Source organism: Oncorhynchus nerka, linkage group LG18 (genome assembly GCF_034236695.1).
Source record: "Oncorhynchus nerka isolate Pitt River linkage group LG18, Oner_Uvic_2.0, whole genome shotgun sequence".
NCBI classification, from domain to species: domain Eukaryota; kingdom Metazoa; phylum Chordata; class Actinopteri; order Salmoniformes; family Salmonidae; genus Oncorhynchus; species Oncorhynchus nerka.
Window position 1 is genome coordinate 43,704,236 of NC_088413.1, and position 19,492 is coordinate 43,723,727.

A 19,492-nucleotide genomic window follows, 5' to 3' on the forward strand; every position below is an offset into this window, starting at 1 on the left:
TTTTCTCTCTCTCTCTCTCTCTCTCTCTCTCTCGGTTTTTCTCTCTCTCTCTCTCTGTTTTTCTCTCTCTCTCTCTCTCTCGGTTTTTCTCTCTCTCTCTCTCTCGGTTTTTCTCTCTCTCTCTCGGTTTTTCTCTCTCTCTCTCCGTTTTTCTCTCTCTCGGTTTCGTTTTTTTTCTCTCTTTCGTTTTTTTTCTCTCTCTCTCGGTTTTTGTCTCTCTCGGTTTTTCTCTCTCTCTCTCTCGCTCTCTCTCTCAGCTACACAGGCAAAGTGGTTGAAGGTGTAATAAACATGGGTTCCTATAACTACCTGGGCTTTGCTGAGAACACGGGTTACTGTGCTGACGCGTCCGCTGAGGTCACCATGAAGTACGGGGTGGGCGTGGCCAGCACCAGGCAGGAGATGGGTATGGCCCGGTAACACATACATGCACACACACACCGCGTAAATACACTCTCCACAGTTTAATTCATTTCACTGTCCAACATGGACAATATGTTGACCCAAACAAGACACAAAGAGCAGTGAAAGAGCACTGATTTTCACAATCCTAATTTTTCTGTAAAAGTTGAGTGTTTACAAATTAATCCAATGTAAGCATTTTTATCTCACTTTCACACCCTCAAGTTATTTGTGTTTCACAGTAGAGTCCTTCCATGTCATTTCAGCAAGCCATGCCACCCACCATCAGATTGTTCAGAAATTGTTTATGTAGTTAGAAACAAGGATTGGCATTCCTGAAACATTTATTTAATTGACTTTTTTTTTCTCTCTCTGAGAAATTAAGCTAATTGATTGCATCCAAATTGGCAATTTTAATTAATAGGATTCAGATAATATTCCGTAAATATAGTACCCAACATCAGATTTGGAACATTTCTTCCTACCAATGAGTAAGACATGAGGAATCCCCCCCCAAAATGAAAGATTCTCTCTCTGTTCCGATATCAGCATCCCTAAGTCTAAATATTGCTGTTACATTGTACAACCTTCAATGTTATGTCATAATTATGTACAATTCTGGCAAATTAATTACATTCTTTGTTCGGAATAAATGGTCTTCACACAGTTCGCAATGAGCCAGGTGGCCCAAACTGCTGCATGTACCCTGACTGCTTGCACAGAATGCAAGAGAAGTGACACAATTTCCCTAGTTAAAATATAGTCATGTTGGCAGGCAATATTAACTAAATATGCAGGTTTAAAAACATATACTTGTGTATTGATTTTAAAGAAAGGCATTGATGTTTATGGTTAGGTACACATTGGTGCAACAACGGTGCTTTTTTCGCAAATGCGCTTGTTAAATCACCACCCGTTTGGAGAAGTAGGCTGTGATTCGATGAGAAATTAACAGGCACCGCATCGATTATATGCAACGCAGGACACGCTAGATAAACTAGTAATATCATCAACCATGTGTAGCTAACTATTGATTATGTTAAGATTGATTGTTTTTTATAAGATTAATGCTAGCTAGCAACTTACCTTGGCTTCTTACTGCACTCGCGTAACAGGTAGTCAGCCTGCCACGCAGGCTCCTCGTGGAGTGCAATGTAAGGCAGGTGGTTCGAATCCCCGAGCTGACTAAGTAAAAATCTGTCGTTCTGCCCTTGAACAAGACAGTTAACCCACCGTTCCTAGGCCGTCATTGAAAATAAGAATGTGTTCTTAACTGACTTGCCTAGTTAAATAAAGGTAAAAATATATATATATATAATAGATAAAAAATCGGCCACAATCGGTGCCCTAAAATGCTGATTACCGATTGTTATGAAAACTGGACATCGGCCCTAATTAATTGGCCATTCCGATTAATCGGTCGACCTCTAGTTGAAGCATTAGGTTGCTAAGAGAAGGATAAACTGAATTGCTTTCATGGAGGACTTGCTTGATTTGTGAGGATTACCACACAATTTATTTCTATAATGAGCCAAATCTATTGGTTTAGAACCCAAAATTGCAAACAAAATGTTATGATCTACTTAATAAACACAAGAAACCAGCAAAATGGATAAAACTGTGGCGTTATAGCAAGAACAGCGGCATCTAGTGATTAAAACATGTTACTTTCTTACTACTTTATGGTAAATATTGCAAAAGCGACTTCCATTACAAAATTCACTAGTAATTCCCTGACATAGCAATGAAGCAATTCTCCAAGCCACAATTTCATACTACTTGTCAAACATAGAGCACTTATACTGGTTGTTGGGATTGGCTTGGGGTGTCCGTGGGTGGCTTTAGACACTTTTGGGGGGATTCTTCATGTCTTACTTTGGTAGGAAGATGTTTGGTCCGAATTGGATGTTGAGTACTGCATTTATTGAATATGATCTGAATCTTATAAATGAAAAGGGCAAATGTGGGTTTAATCAATTAACTTCATTTCATAGAGATCAAATTATGTTTAAACAAAATAATATTTCAGGAATGCTAATTGTATCTGTTGACAACTACAGAAAGAATTTCAGAACAATCTGAGATGGTGGATGTCAACCCTCTTTCTTGTGCTTTTTGAGGTGGAATGACCCAGTAGTGAGTGGTAGGATTAATCCTCAGGCTCTGAGACGAACTATATCAGATTTTATTTTTGTTTATATTAACTTATTGCTATAAAGTAAACGTATATCCATTTGTTTATAAAAACTAATTTAGTTGCCACACCCTCGGGCTTTATAACTCCGTTTTGGCTGGTAGATGAACGCAGAGGCTCCGACTCAGCCCTAAAGCCATCTGTATCATACAACTGTTTTCTAATGAATAACACACAGTTATTCTTCTGAATCTTATCAGTAGGTAGGTATGTGTCTATGGGAGTTTTGATGTATCTCCTAAATTCCCTTAGGTAACTTAGACAGACATGAGGAGATGGAGGAGCTGGTTGCTAAATTCCTGGGCGTGGAGTCGGCCATGGCTTTCGGGATGGGCTTCGCTACCAATTCGATGAACATCCCTGCCCTTACTGGCAAGGTAGTAGGTGTTACATGCTACCGAAACATCAGGGGTTTTCAGTCTGTTTCTATGTTCTAGCCTCTGGTTCACTGTCTTCGCATCTGTCTCTCTCTTGCTCGCTCTTGCTCTCTCTCTCTGTGTCTCTCTTAATTCAATAAATGCTTTATTGGTATGAATGGCTGGTTGCCACTGTTGCCAAAGTAATGTATGTGAAGTATTACATACGTTAACAATATTTTTGCGCAACAATAATAATATATATCAACCAAAACAATTATACATGGAAAATAATACACACAAAAAAAGAAAATAAACAGCAACAGTTGAGAAATGTAACCTACAAGGGCTCATGTGTATGACATGGCAGTAGCTATTGTCTCTCTTATATTATTATACTGTCTCAACGTGTTCTAACATTTCTGATTTTCTCCTCAATGGGCAGTTCAACAAATCCTGCAACATTTCCTTACAATTTCAGGAGATCAATATCGCTTGAGTCATATTTAGAGCAGTGGAGTCGGAAGCGACCCACAGTGCTTACATAGTCTTTCTTCAACTGACCTTCCATGTTTTTCTATGGCATCCTGTCTCTATTGCCAGGCTATGGTCACTGAGTCTGTACATTGTTAATGTCTTCCTTTGTTTGAGTTCTTTGATTTTGGCATGGTGTTGTCTCCCAAGTTCTGCCCTACAGGCTAGGTTTGGGGCATTTCTGTGCACACCTAGAATATATATTTTTTACATTCCAAGTGTAAAATTTCTTTGGGGCTTTTATCCCATGATATATATATATATATTGTAAATTGGTGGGTTAAATAAATACAGGGTCTTTCTAATTGCAAAATATTTTCTGCATACTTTATGGCCATGTCAAACCGCCCTGATAAACTTCTAGTCAGACCAAGGTTAGTTTAGTTGGTGGTGTATTTAAGGGTTATTTATCCTAGGATGAAATGGTATTGTCTTTCCTGGGATCTGAACTTTTTCTGAAAGATCATTACTTCGTTTTTTTTCTATATTAATGGATAGTGCCCAGTCCTTACAATACTGTTCTAGCAAGGACGGACTTGGTTGTAGCCTCTGTTCTGCTGGTGACAAGATTAGTATAAGCCATCGGCATATAAAATACACTTTATTTCTTTGTCTTCTAGGGTGATGTAGATTGTTTTAATATGGTAGCCAGTTAATTTATATAAATAATGAGTAAAGTTGGACTAATATTGCGACCTTGTCTTACCCCTCTGTCCTGACTAAAGAATTGTGTGTCAGCCAGAAGAGGACTGGCCATCCCTCATAGCCTGGTTCCTCTCTAGGTTTCTTCCTAGGTTTTGGCCTTTCTAGGGAGTTTTTCCTAGCCACCGTGCTTCTACACCTGCATTGCTTGCTGTTTGGGGTTTTAGGCTGGGTTTCTGTACAGCACTTTGAGATATCAGCTGATGTACGAAGGGCTATATAAATACATCTGATTTGATTTGTGTTCACTTAGGAAGGCCTGAATTCTGGCATTCATTATTCTACCGAAAACTTTTCCTAAGTTACTACGAACAGAGATGCCTCTGTCTGTCTCTCGCTCTCCTCTAGAGACATCTTTCTTCCTTCTCTCATTCAGTTAGTTTCACCCGCTCTCTGTTCATTACACTTTCCCTGGCGCTCACTCATTGCCTCTCTACTTTTCTTTCCCTCTCGCCGTGGCACTGTGTGCTCTGTCGGTCTCTGTTGTGTTGCCCTCTCAGTACTGCCTGCACCACACCTTGGAACATCATCATTTTCAGGATCACAGCTGCCAAAGGTGTGTGTGTGTTAAGAGTTTGGGAGGAAGAGGGTGTGTTTGTATTGAAATAGGGGGAGAATCCATGTTAGTATATTTAATATCAGCGTGGTGTTGTCATAATGTTCAGAGCACAGCCCGTTCCATATCTCCATAACAACAACATTCTGGGAGGTTGTGTGTGTCATCATGGCGCCAGCAGGTGACCTCCAGACCTGGGTGGTGCGTACGCACGCCACGGGAGAGTCTCGATAACACAACATATTATCAACGGGAAGTGTTTCCTGCCGCCAGGAGCACATCACAGCTCCACTTTCTGTCAGGACAAAGGTCATCGCCAGGGCAGCCAGAGGTCAACTCTGTTGTGTTGCTGTGAGAGCGGATGCAGTGTGAGGTTTCTTGTTTCTTTCTTCCTTGTGAGGATTGCGAAACGCGAGATGGTGAGGTTAGGGTTTACTACTTATTGATCAAGCATAGAAATAGTGTTAGTAGACAAGCTCTCCTGTCTCTCTCTCTGTGTAGGGCTGTCTAATCCTAAGTGATGAGCTGAACCATGCCTCTCTGGTCCTGGGAGCCAGGCTGTCTGGGTCCACCATCCGTGTCTTCAAACACAACAGTAAGTCCGTCCTTTATCTCTTTCCCCCTGAAACACCGTCCCATCCCCTATCTCTTTCCCCCCTGCAACACTGGGTCCGTCCCCTATCGCTGTCCCCACTGCAAAACCGTGTCCGTCCTCTATCGCTGTCCCCACAGCAATATCGGTTCGTCCCTTATCTTTATCCCCCCATACTTTGTTCATGTTCAACCAAAATGGTGGGGCTTATACATTCCTTATATCTGTCCCACATGCTACAATGGGTCTCTCCTTTATCTCTGTTCCCCCCCTATTTCTACAGTGTACAGATCACCACCCTAAGGCTCTATAGCTAGTCCATGAGGGGCATACACTACTTAGAAAAGTTTGGGAACAACTGCACTGGTCTAAACCTTTTAGTCCCAGCAGTGGTGTGTGTGTGTGTGTGTGTGTGTAGAAGTTTGGCAGTACATCAGCAGTTTTTCACTTATGTCAGTCACTGACAGTCACTCAATTAGTATGTCAGCTAATCATTTTTAGATTGGTAAATTAGTCTAGCCTGCTATATAAACTTGTAGTAATCATGGCCGAATACCGACCGGATATGCAGGGCAGGTGCCTAGTGTCCCTGACCTTCAGGGGGCCCCCCATTGATTTAGCTTTAGAACTGCAGAGATTTATCTCCATCCCATAGCAAAATGGGTAGAATTGCAGAAAATGGGAACAACTGGCGTTGTTAGCATCCCTGCCTTTCAGTTCATATGGATTGATTTGAGACTGGTTCAGCCAGCAACCAGACAAATCTCGCTCAGGCCCCCCAAAAGGCTAGGGCTGGCCATTGTCTCTTGACAGATGTTCATGGTGATTGTTCTGCTTTGGAAACTGTGTAACTGTGTGTTCCTGGTGTGTCTTGTCAGACATGCAAAGTCTGGAGAAGATGTTGAGAGACGCCATAGTCCACGGCCAGCCCAGAACACACAGGCCGTGGAAGAAGATCCTCATACTGGTGGAGGGTATATACAGGTAGTCTTTTACATGCTATTTCAACTTTATTTCTGACGGTACAGCTCTATGTGAGCTTAAGTCAATCTGTTTACATTTTTATAAAAGTACAGACTCAGAGCTTCAAAATGGTTTATCATACACTGTAGTTGGATAAACATGGAAAGCTATACTGCTTTGAAAGTTGATAAACTTGAAAGATTTTGCTGAGATTTTCACACTTGCCAAAGAGCTGTTATTTGTTTACGACTATTCAGCATCTTTCACACCCTCTTAAGCTTTAGTCCCACCCATCTCCTTTAAAAATTCTGATGTACAGTGGCTTGCGAAAGTATTCACCCCCCTTGACTTTTTCCCTATTTTATTGCCTTACAACCTGGAATTAAAATATAATGTATCATTTGATTTACACAACATGCCTAACATTTTGAAGATGCAAAATATTTTTTATTGTGAAACAAACTAGAAATAAGACTACAAAACGGACCAAAAAACGAACTTGTGCGTGCGTAACTATTCACCCCCCCCCAAAGTCAATACTTTGTCGAGCCACTTTTGCAGCAATTACAGCTGCAAGTCTCTTGGGGTATGTCTATAAGCTTGGCACATCTAGCCACTGGGATTTTTGCCCATTCTTCAAGGCAAATCTTCTCTAGCTCCTTCAAGTTGTATTGGTTCCACTGGTGTACAGAAATCTTTAAGTCATACCACAGATTCTCAATTGGATTGAGGTCTGGGCTTTGACTAGGCCATTCCAAGACATTGAAATGTTTCCCCTTAAACCACTCAAGTGTTGCTTTAGTAGTATGCTTAGGGTTATTGTCCTGCTGGAAGGTGAACCTCCGTCCCAGTCTCAAATCTCTGGAAGACTGAAACAGGTTTCCCTCAAGACTTTCCCTGTATTTAGCGCCATCCATCATTCCTTAAATTCTGACCAGTTTCCCAGTCCCTGCTGATGGAAAAACATCCCGACAGCATGATGCTGCCACCACCATGCTTCACTGTGGGGATGATGTTCTCTGGGTGATGAGAGGTATTGGGTTTGTGCCAGACATAGCGTTTTCGTTGATGGACAAAAGCTCAATTTTATTCTCATCTGACCAGAGTACCTTCTTTCATATGTTTGGGGGGTTTCCCACCTGCCTTTTAGAAAACACCAAACGTGTTTTCTTATTTTCTTCTTGAGGCAATGCTTTTTTTCTGGCCACTCTTCAGTAAAGGCCAGCTCTGTGGAGTGTATGGCTTAAAGTAATCATATGGACAGATACTCCAATCTCCACTGTGGAGCTTTGCAGCTCATTCGGGGTTGTCTTTGGTCTCTTTGTTGCCTCTCTGATTAATTACCTCCTTGCCTGGCCTGAGTTTTGGTGGGCGGCCCTCTCTTGCCAGGTTTGTTATGGTGCCATATTCCTTCCATTTTTTAATAATGGATTTAATGGTGTTCCGTGGGATGTTTAAAGTTTCAGATATTTTTTTATAACCCAACCCTGATCTGTATTCTCTACAACTTTGTCCCTGACCTGTTTGGAGAGCTTCATGGTGCCGCTTGCTTGGTGGTGCCGCTTGCTTGGTGGTGTTGCAAACTCTGGGGCCTTTCAGAACAGGTGTGTATATATACACTGAGATCATGCGACAGATCATGTGACACAGGTAGCACACAGGTGGACTTTATTTAACTAATTGTGTGACTTCTGAAGGTATTTGGTTGCACCAGATCTTATTTAGGGGCTTCATAACAAAGGGGGTGAATACATGTGCACGCACCACTTTTTCGTTTATTTTTATTTTTAAACAAGTTATTTCTTTTCACTTCACCAACTTGGACTAATTTTGTGTATGACCATTACACGAAATCCAAATAAAAATCAATTTAAAATACAGGTTGTAATGCAACAAAATAGGAAAATCACCAAGGGGGATGAATACTTTTGCAAGGCAAAAAGTATTCATGAAAGTCAGCATGGCATTGTCCTCCAAAAAGCAGTCTCTACTTAAACTTTCCCCCTCTGTGCTTTGCTGCTAGCAACAGATAAATTCAGGGCAGCAATATTGTTGAGAGCTGTGGCAACACTTTCGCTGCTACACATAGCTATATCTTTCCAAATATCTGCAGTAGCAAAGATTTTTTCTTTTTTCTTTATTTAACTAGGCAAGTCAGTTAAGAACAAATTCTTATTTTCAATGACGGCCTAGGAACAGTGGGTTAACTGCCTGTTCAGGGGCAGAACGACAGATTTGTACCTTGTCAGCTCGGGGGTTTGAACTTGCAACCTTCCGGTTACAAGACCAACACACTAACCACTAGGCTACCCTACCCTGATGATCTATATACTGACCAGTGAAGCCCCCATTCTGTGATAGATGGAAGCCTGTGACATGACACACCAATCAGGACTCATCTCTCGGCATGTACAGCCCCACCATTATCTCAGCCAATCATGGCAGTCCAGGAAGGATCCTGTCTCTCTCCCTAGCGAAGTGCTGTCTCCTAGGCTGAACTAGGCTCGTAATTAAAAAATGTTTACAGATCACATACGAGTTTGTTATTAAGGCACATGAAAGTTCACATGTTCAAGAAGGCCTGCTAGCAGCAGAACATTGTACATATACTTCAGAGGCAGCAGCTTAGACCGCTAGACCACACCAGGCCACCCCAGGCCACATGCTGTTTAAACTTTATACTGTAAAGAAGGAATCGACAGGAACTCCCAACACTGGTGCTCTCTCTCTCATTAGTCAAATGTACACTATGTGATGTGATGGCTGAAAATGTCCCCTGAAGTGAAGATGGGATACTTCCTCCATCTTTTGTCCCTCTTGTCACCCCCACCCACCCACCTTCCTACCCCTCTCCATCTGTCCCCAGTATGGAAGGCAGTATAGTACGTCTACCTGAAGTCATAGCTCTGAAGAAGCGCTACAGGGCCTATCTGTACCTGGACGAGGCCCACAGTATTGGGGCTCTGGGGCCAGGGGGCCGAGGTGTGGTCGACTACTTTGGTCTGGACCCCCGAGACGTGGACGTCATGATGGGGACGTTCACCAAGAGCTTTGGCGCCGCTGGGGGCTACATCGGAGGCAGGAAGGTGAGGAGGATAACGTTGTTGTAATGGACAAGTTCACTTAAAAAAAAATGTAAATGTCATGTTATAGAAGTGTCCTGACACTTTTGTTGCGATTTTGATAGACTTCCTCATGCTCATTCAGCAGTTGCAGGGGCACAGATAAAACGTGAACCAACGGCTCCAAAAACACCAACACTCTCAGGATAGTGATGCAGGTCTTTTGATGTTGTACACATGAAATTGTCTCATTCTGAACTTTTTCTGCAATGTTATGTTCCATTTTGTGCCACTTGTGTTATTGCCCGTGCATGCGCACAAGGAAAAGTATAGCTTGAGTCGCACACGTTTAGAATCGCACAACCTCCTTTACTGTTACTAAAACGTTTCAACCACGTTACAAATAAACGTTTCAGATCCTGTAAATGTACCATATCAATATAAAAACATGACATATTAACAACACAGCAACATTTGAGAGAGGAGGGTGAAGAGCAACTTCGCACAATGTAGATATCTACTTTTATCTACTTTTAAGTGTGAAATCAGAAATGTATACTTTTAGTGTTGCAAATATACTAACCTCAGAATCGACAATAACATTCTGTTCTATTCTAGGACTTGTTGGAGTACCTGCGCTCCCACTCTCACAGTGCGGTGTACGCCGCGTCCATGTCACCTCCTGTCGTGGAGCAGATCATCGCTTCTATGAAGTGCATTATGGGGGAGGACGGGACGACGCTTGGTGAGTCCGACACGTAGAAACGCAGTGGATAGAGTGAAAAGCTGCTATTTCCCCCACACACACTGATGCAATGAAATGCCATTTTGAAGACATTGCACTGAGCTGTAAAAGGTGTTAGAGGATGTTTTTGCTCTGGTTGGTACTGAGGTTTTTTCTGTTGACCCATACCATGCTTATCCACAAGGGGGCGGCAGAAGCTTGTTTAAGACGAGCATGGCAGAATGCTATCAACAGACAAACTTAGTTTCTGGACAGACACAGAGTAGGGTTCTGATTTACTGACTGTGTGTGAGGTAATCAGTGTTCTATATTGGTGGAAACGTACTGTACTTGCTATACCCAAGCTTGGGTAAACACTGACTATATATCAGGTTTTAACTACAGTACCATCAAATCAATTGTATTGGTCGTGTACACAGAATTGCAGGTTATTGCAGGTGCCGCGAAATGCTTGTGTTTCTAGCTCCAACAGTGCAGTAATACCAAGCAATAATATACTTACAAATACACACACAGTCCAGAAAATATCAATAGTAATAAGGAAATTAGTAAATATCAGAATGATGTCAGGGACCGGAATATGTTAGGGACCGGAATATGTGTGTGTGTGTGTCTCAAACGTTTCGGGTAGCCTTCCACCACCTTCCCACAATAAGTTGGGTGAATTTGGCCAATTCCTGACAGAGCTGGTGTAACTGAGTCAGATATGTGTTAATATATATATATATATATATTATCAGTTGAAGTTTACATACACTTAGGTTGGAGTCATTAAAACTAATTTTTTAACCACTCCACCAATTTCTTGTTCACAAACTATAGTTTTGGCAAGTCGGTTAGGACATCTACTTTTGCATGACACAAGTCATTTTTCCAACAGTTGTACAGACATATTATATCTGTACAGACAGATTATTTCATTTATAATTCACTGTATCACAATTCCAGTGGGTCAGAAGTTTATATACACTAAGTTGACTGTGCCTTTAAACAACTTGGAAAATTCCAGAAAATCATGTCATGGCTTTAGAAGCTTCTGATAGGCTAATTGACATAATTTGAGTCAATTTGAGGTGTACCTGTGGATGTATTTCAAGGCCTAGACTCAGTGCGTCTTTGCTTGACATCATGGGAAAATCAAAAGAAATCAGCCAAGACCTCAGAAAAAAATGGTAGACCTCTATAAGTCTGGTTCATCCTTGGGAGCAATTTTCAAACGCCTGAAGGTACCACCTTCATCTGTACAAACAATAGTACGCAAGTATAAACACCATGGGACTACGCAGCCGTCATACCACTCAGGAAAGAGAGGCGTTCTGTCTCCTAGAGATCAACGTACTTTGGTGCGGAAAGTGCAAATCAATCCCAGAACAACAGCAAAGGACCTTGTGATGATGCTGGAGGAAACGGGTACGAAAGTGTCTATATCCACAGTAAAACGAGTCCTATATCGATATAACCTGAAAGGCCGCTCAGCAAGGAAAAAGCCTCTGTTTCAAAACCCCCATAAAAAAAGCCAGACTACGGTTTTCAACTGTACATGGGGAGGAAGATCGTGCTTTTTGGAGAAATGTCCTCTGGTCTGATGAAACCATTTTTTTTACTGTTTGACCATAATGACCATCTTTATGTTTGGAGGAAAAGGGCTTGCAAGCCGAAGAACACCATCCCAACCGTGAAGCATGGGGGTGGCAGCATCATGTTGTGGGGGTGCTTTGCTGCAGGACGGACTGGTGCACTTCACAAAATAGATGACATCGTGGGGATGGAAAATGATGTGGATATATTGAAGCAACATCAATCAGGAAGTTAAAGCTTGGTCACAAATGGGTCTTCCAAATGGACATTGACCCCAAGCATACTTCCAAAGTTGTGGCAAAACAGCCTAAAGACAACAAAGTCAAGGAATTGGAGTGACCAACATAAAGCCCTGACCTCAGTCCTATAGAAAATTTGTGAGCAGAACTGAAAAAGCGTGTGCGAGCAAGGAGGCCTACAAACCTGACTCAGTTACACCAGCTCTGTCAGGAGGAATGGGCCAAAACTTACCCAACTTATTGTGGGAAGCTTGTGGAAGGCTACCCAAAACGTTTGACCCAAGTTAAACAATTTAAAGGCAATGCTACCAAATACTAATTGAGTATTTCTGACTCACTGGGAATGTGATGAAAGAAATAAAAGCTGAAAACAATAATTCTCTCTACTGTTATTCTGACATGTCACGTTCTTAAAATAAAGTGGTGATCCTAACTGACCTAGGGCAGGGAATTTTTACTTGATTAAATGTCAGGAATTGTGAAACTGAGTTTAAATGTATTTGACTGTGTGTGTGTGTGTGTACACTCACTTTACTACTGTCCCCCACCCACTCAGCAACGTTGGTTGTTAATGCCCTTTTAGTGTCTCTGCTCTGTTTCTCCATGTTCTTAATTGTCAGTAGTTCCTGGGACTTCATGTCCCACTTCTCATTAATGTGATGGGTCGTTGCAGTGATGTATGACAGTGTTCATTGACGTCCAACAATCTGTTCAAATTTTATTGGTCACATGCACATAATTAGCAGAAGTTATTGCGGGTGTAGTGAAATGCATGTGTTCCTAGCTCCAACAGTGCAGTAATATCTAACAATAAACAAATCTAAAAAGTAAAAGAATGGAATTTAGAAATAAATAAATATTAGGTTCTTGTTGTTCGAGAGCTGGCGCTTTTGTAGGCCTACTTGCAGAGTAATCATTGCACAATTTCTCCATCAGTTTTTCGACATGGCATCTTGTAGTCTGGTTCTAGACATGCCAATAGGGCAACATTGAAGCCGACATCTTCTACCATTGACAATGGCTGCAAATCAACTGCAATCATTTCTGTAATCAGCGCTGTGATTTTCTCAGTCTGTCCCTTATCGCACTGCTGCCAGAAACGGGTTGGGTCTCACGGTGCCTCCCTTTCAGCATTGCACCTGTGCTGCCACTGTAGCTCAATTCCACCTCGCAGAGTTTGCATTTCACAACCTCCTCATTTATCTTCTCTGAGTATTGCCATACAGGACTTCACTGCTGTCTCTACCCTGTCTCACTCGCTGCCATTTTTATATATATATATATATATATATATATATTTTTTACTGTTAACGAGGATGACGTGCGGAGCGCTTTATATCCGGGGCAAATCATTTGAAAGATGCAGATCTACTAACGTTCAGCATGGTTGCGTTAGGCATTTGTTTAAAGTTTATTTTACGCTTGATGATGATGATTGGGGCCTCTTAGTGGTAGTTTTGTGATAATTGCACTGTTTTTCAGTTAAGGATTTATTTCTAAACTTTGTCGATCCCAATTTTGTTTAAACGTCACACCCCTAATGTATATAAATATAATGCAGTGTATAGACAGTATGGACAGTAAATTAATAGAAAAGGGTGTTTACAGCAGTAGTTATATAGGATGAGCCATAACTAGTCTAGATTACAGTATATACGTATAAAGTGGGTGAAACGGTATGTAAACATTATTAAAGTAACTAGTGTTCAATTACTCTACTTAGGGCAGCAGTCTCTTTGGTGCAGGGTAGTGTACCTGGTGGTAGCCAGCTAGAACAGTAACTAAGGTTCACGGCAGGGTACTGGGCAGAGGCTGGATAGTGGTGACTGTTTGATAATGGCCTGGAGATAAACTCTTTCTCAGTCTCTCGGTCCCAGCTTTTATGCAACTGTAGTGTCTCCACCTTCTAAATGTTAGCGGTGTGAACAGGCTGTGGCTCCGGTGGCTGAGGTTCTTAATGATTTTCTTGGCCTTCCTGTGGCACAGGGTGCTGTAGATGTCCCTAGAGGGCAGGCAGTGTGCCCCCGATGATGCGTTGGACTGACTGCACCACGGTCTGGAAAGCTCTGTGGTTGCAGACTGTGCAATTGCCATATCAGGCAGTGATACAGCCCGACAGGATGCTCTTAATAGTGCATCTGGAGAAATGAGGGCCACACCGAATTTCTTCAGCGTCCTTGAGGTTGTTGTGCATTCTTCATCATGCTGCCTGTGTGAAGGGACCATTTCAGGTTGCCAGTGATGTGCACGCCAAGGAACTTGAAGCTTTTGATCCTCTCCGCTACGGCCCTGTCGATGTGGATGATGGTGTGCTCCGCCAGGGCTCTCACCTCTTCCCTGTAGGCTGTCTCATCGTTGTTGGTAATTAGGCTTCAACTGTTGTCGTCAGCAAACTTGCTTATAGAGTTGGAGGCGTGAGTGGCCACGCAGTCATCGGTGAACAGGGGGAGGGGGCTGAGCACGCACCTCCTCTGGGGCCCCCATGTTGAGGATCAGCATGGCGGAGTTGTTGTTGCCTGCCTTCACCACTTGGGGTTGGCCCTTCAGGAAGTCCAGGTGCCAGTTGCAAAGGGAAGGGTCCAGTTCCATGCCTTGAGCTTTGTGATGAGCTTGGAGGGCACTATGGTATTGAAGGCTGAGCTGTAGTCGATGAACAGCATTCTTACCTAGGTACAGTGCATTCGGAAAGTATTCAGACCCCTTTACTTTTCCCACATTTTGTTAAGGTAGTTTTATTCTAAAATGGATTCAATAAAAACATCTCAATCTACACACACTACCCCCTAATGACAAAGCGAAAACAGGTTCTTAGAAATGTTTGCAAATTTATAAAACAAAATGAAGTATTCAGACCCTTTGCTATGAGACTCGAAATGTAGCTCAGTGGCATCCTATTCTATTGATCATCCTTGAGATGTTTCTACATCTTGATTGGAGTCCACCTGTGGTAAATTCAATTGATTGGATGTGATTTGGAAAGGCACACACCTGTCTATATAAGGTCCCACAGTTGACACTGCATGTCAGAGCAAAAACCAAGCCATGAGGTTAACATAATTGTCCGTAGAGCTCCGAGACAGGATTGTGTCGAGGCACAGATCTGCGGAAGGGTACATAAACATTGATACAGCATTGAAGGTCCCCAAGAACACAGTGGCCTCCGTCATTCTTATTGGAAGAAGTTTGGAATGCAACTGTATATCCAAACTGAGCAATCAGGGGAGAAGGGCTTTGGTCAGGGAGGTGACCAAGAACCTTCCAGAAAAACATCCAGAAGCCACTCCTCAGTAAAAGGCACATGACAGCCCGCTTGGAGTTTGCCAAAAGGCACCTAAAGGCCTCAGACCATGAGAAACCAGATTTTCTGGTCTGATAAAACCAAGATTGGTGGTGGCAGCATCATGCTGTGGTTTTCAACGGCAGGGACTGGTAGACTAGTCAGGATAGAGGGAAACATGAACAGAACAAAGTACAGAGCACTCAGACTGGAGCGAAGGTTCACCTTCCAACAGGACAACGACCTTAAGCACACAGCCAACACAACGCAGGAGTGGTTTCGGGACAAGTCTCTGTATGTCCTTGAGTGGCCCAGACTTTAACCCGATCGAATTGTGTGTGGTGTATATGTGGTGTATATGTGGTGTATATGTGTATGTATGTACAAAAAAATAAAGGGAACACTTAAACAACACAATATAACTCCAAGTCAATCACACTTCTGTGAAATCCAACTGTCCACTTAGGAAGCAACACTGATTGACAATACATTTCACATGCTGTTGTGCAACTGGAATAGACAACAGGTGGAAATTATAGGCAATTAGCAAGACACCCCCAATAAAGGAGTGGTTCTGCAGGTGGTGACCACAGACCACTTCTCAGTTCCTATGCTTCCTGGCTGATGTTTTGGTCACTTTTGAATGCTGGCGGTGCTTTCACTCTAGTGGTAGCATGAGACGGAGTCTACAACCCACACAAGTGGCTCAGGTAGTGCAGCTCATCCAGGATGGCACATCAATGCGAGCTGTGGCAAGAAGGTTTGATGTGTCTGTCAGCGTAGTGTCCAGAGCATGGAGGTGCTACCAGGAGACAGGCCAGTACATCAGAAGACGTGGAGGAGGCCGTAGGAGGGCAACAACTCAGCAGCAGGACCGCTACCTCCGCCTTTGTGCAAGGAAGAGCAGGAGGAGCACTGCCAGAGCCCTGCAAAATGACCTCCAGCAGGCCACAAATGTGCATGTGTCTGCTCAAACGGTCAGAAACAGACTCCATGAGGGTGGTATGAGTGCCCGACGTCCACATGTGTGGGTTGTGCTTACAGCCCAACACCGTGCAGGACGTTTGGCATTTGCCAGAGAACACCAAGATTGGCAAATTCGCCACAGGCGCCCTGTGCTCTTCACAGATGAAAGCAGGTTCACACTGAGCACATGTGACAGACGTGACAGTCTGGAGACGCCGTGGAGAATGTTCTGCTGCCTGCAACATCCTCCAGCATAACCGGTTTGGCGGTGGGTCAGTCATGGTGTGGGGTGGCATTTCTTTGGGGGGCCGCACATCCCTCCATGTGCTCGCCAGAGGTAGCCTGAATGCCATTAGGTACCGAGATGAGATCCTCAGACCCCTTGTGAGACCATATGCTGGTGCGGTTGGCCCTGGGTTCCTCCTAATGCAAGACAATGCTAGACCTCATGTGGCTGGAGTGTGTCAGCAGTTACTGCAAGAGGAAGGCATTGATGCTATGGACTGGCCCACCCGTTCCCCAGACCTGAATCCAGTTGAGCACATCTGGGACATCATGTCTCGCTCCATCCACCAACGCCACGTTGCACCACAGACTGTCCAGGAGTTGGCAGATGCTTTAGTCCAGGTCTGGGAGGAGATCCCTCAGGAAACCATCAGCCACCTCATCAGGAGCATGCCCAGGCGTTGTAGGGAGGTCATACAGGCACGTGGAGGCCACACGCACTACTGAGCCTCATTTTGACTTGTTTTAAGGACATTACATCAAAGTTGGATCAGCCTGTAGTGTGGTTTTCCACTTTAATTTTGAGTGTGACTCCAAATCCAGACCTCCATGTGTTGATAAATTTGATTTTCATTGATGATTTTTGTGTGATTTGGTTGTCACAGCACATTCAATTATGTAAAGAAAAAAGTATTTAATAAGAATATTTCATTCATTCAGATCTAGGATGTGTTATTTTAGTGTTCCCTTTATTTTTTTGAGCAGTGTGTATATATATATATATATATATATTCCAAAAGAGTAAACGGTGACTTCTGACAGCATGTGAAATGTTTTTCAAAACTGAAAGTTGTAAAGAGATGTTGATTTAGGTTAGTTCAGCTACTTAAGGGGTATACGGCAAAGCAGGATTAAGGAGTTAGCCATCTAACTAGCATAAATATTTGGATATACAGTATAGAGGTCGACCGATTTAATCGGAATGGCCGATTTTAATTAGGGTATTTTTGGGTGCCGAATTCCGTTTAAAAAAAAAAATATTAATACCTTTTATTTAACTAGGCAAGTCAGTTAAGAACACATTCTTATTTTCAATGGCTGCCTATGAACTGTGGGTTTACTGCCTTGTGCAGGGGCAGAACGACAGATTTTTCACCTTGTCAGCTCAGGGGTTCCAATCTTGCAACCGCACAGTTAACTAACCATTGCACTCCACGAGGAGCCTGCCTGTTACGCGAACGCAGTAGAAGCCAAGGTAAATTGCTAGCTAGCATTAAACTTATCTTATAAAAAAACAATCAATCATAATCACTAGTTATAACTACTAATCCAGTTTAGCTTTTAGATTTGGAGTAGTTATTCCCCTTGCGCTGCAAGGGCCGCGACTTTTGTGGAGCGATGGGTAACGATGCTTTGAGTGTGGCTGTTGTCGATGTGTTCCTGGTTCGAGCCCAGGTAGGGGCGAGGAGGGGGACGGAAGCTATACTGTTACACTGGCAATACTATAGTGCCTATAAGAACATCCAATAGTCAAAGGTATATGAAATACAAATGGTATAGAGCGAAATAGTCCTATAAATACTATATATATATTACTATATATATTACTAAATACTATATATACTATATATTAAAGTCTCATGTTAAAAGGAACCACCAACTTTCATATGTTCTCATGTTCTGAGCAATGAACTTAAACGTTAGCTTTATTACATGGCACACATTACTTTCTTCTCCAACACTTTGCATTATTTAAACCAAATAGAACATGTTTCATTATTTATTTTTTTAGTTTTTTAAAATATTTTTTAAACCATTTTCTACATTGTAGAATAATAGTGAAGACATCAACACTATGAAATGACACATGGAATAATTTAGTTACCAAAAAAGTGTTAAACAAATCAAAATATATTTTAGATTTTTCAAAGTAGCCACCCTTTGCCTTGATGACAGCTTTGCACACTCTTGGCATTTTCTCAACCAGCTTCATGAGGTAGTCACCTGGAATTATTTTTATTTATTTAATTTAACCAGGAAGGGCTCATTGAGATTAAAATCACTTTTTCAAGAGCGCCCTGGCCAAGATAGGCAGCACCAAGTCATTACAAAAAAGTTAGACAGACAACATGAAAAACGACAAGTAATCTAGTAAAAACCATTGAATTCACGAGTATAAAACAGCAAATTAAAAACATTGACAGGTCAGGGAATTAGCCTCAAAATCCTTCGTCAGTGATTTAAAAACACCAATCGTGACAAGTTCTTCCAGTTTAAAAGTATTTTGTAAGGTGTTCCAAGACGATGGCGCAGATTACATAAAAGCCCTTTTACCAAATTCAGTTCGGACATTTGGAACAGTTGGCAGGATAAAGTCCAGCGAACGAAGAGAGTACCCACCACATTTCTGAACAATAAAAATGCCCAAATAAAAAGGTAGTAAACCCAAAATGGCTTTGTAAATAAAAGTATACCAGTGACTGAGCCTACGAGTGACTAGAGAAGGCCAGCCAACCCTGGTATACAAAGTGCAGTGGTGCATAAGGGATTTGCTGTTTAAAATAAATCTCAGTGTGCCATGGTAAAGTGTGTCAATTGATCTCAAACACTGAGCGGAAGCATTCATATATAAAATATCCCCATAGTCTAGAAAAGGCATAATGTAGCTGACACTAGCCGCCTCCTGGCTTCAAAAGAAAAACAGGCCTTATTCCTAAAATAAAATCCCATTTTCAGCAGTTGTTGAATATGCAATTTAAAAGAGGCTGTCATCAACTAAAATTCCAAGATATTTATATGAGGTTACAACCTCAATCTCCTTGCCCTGACAGGTAGTAATAGGTGAAAGGTTTTATTTCTTGCATTAGAAAACACCATTAGTTTAGTTTTGTCAGTATTGAGGATAAGCTTCAATTGACACAAGGTATGTTGAACAGTATAAAAAGCAGTTTGCATGTTCTGGAAAGCTTTTGTAAGAGATGAGGCACAACAGTAAATAACAGTATCATCAGCATAAAAATGAAGTTGTGCATTTTGGACATTTTTGTCTAAATCATTTATATAAATAGTGAATAAGAGAGGACCAAGTACAGAGCCTTGGG

The 19,492-nt window shown here is 42.2% G+C and overlaps 1 protein-coding gene across 6 annotated transcripts in view; it reads left to right on the top strand.

Annotated features, from left to right (window-relative positions):
• The window catches only part of sptlc2a (serine palmitoyltransferase, long chain base subunit 2a), a 101,534-nt gene that overhangs the window by 57,170 nt on the left and 24,872 nt on the right, over positions 1 to 19,492 (top strand). For 4 of the 6 annotated variants that reach the window (XR_010459731.1, XR_010459732.1, XR_010459733.1 and 1 more), the window contains exons 1-6: positions 1 to 406; positions 2,849 to 2,973; positions 5,246 to 5,339; positions 6,215 to 6,320; positions 9,166 to 9,385; positions 9,980 to 10,106. The exon at positions 1 to 406 is cut by the window's left edge. Coding sequence is in view for 2 of the 6 variants with exons in the window: in XM_065004115.1 (XP_064860187.1) it covers positions 258 to 406; positions 2,849 to 2,973; positions 5,246 to 5,339; positions 6,215 to 6,320; positions 9,166 to 9,385; positions 9,980 to 10,106 (821 nt within the window). In the remaining 4 variants the exon portion in view is untranslated. The remainder of the gene's footprint in view (positions 407 to 2,848; positions 2,974 to 5,245; positions 5,340 to 6,214; positions 6,321 to 9,165; positions 9,386 to 9,979; positions 10,107 to 19,492) is intronic. The other 2 variants (XM_065004115.1, XM_029687482.2) reach the window with 1 other exon arrangement.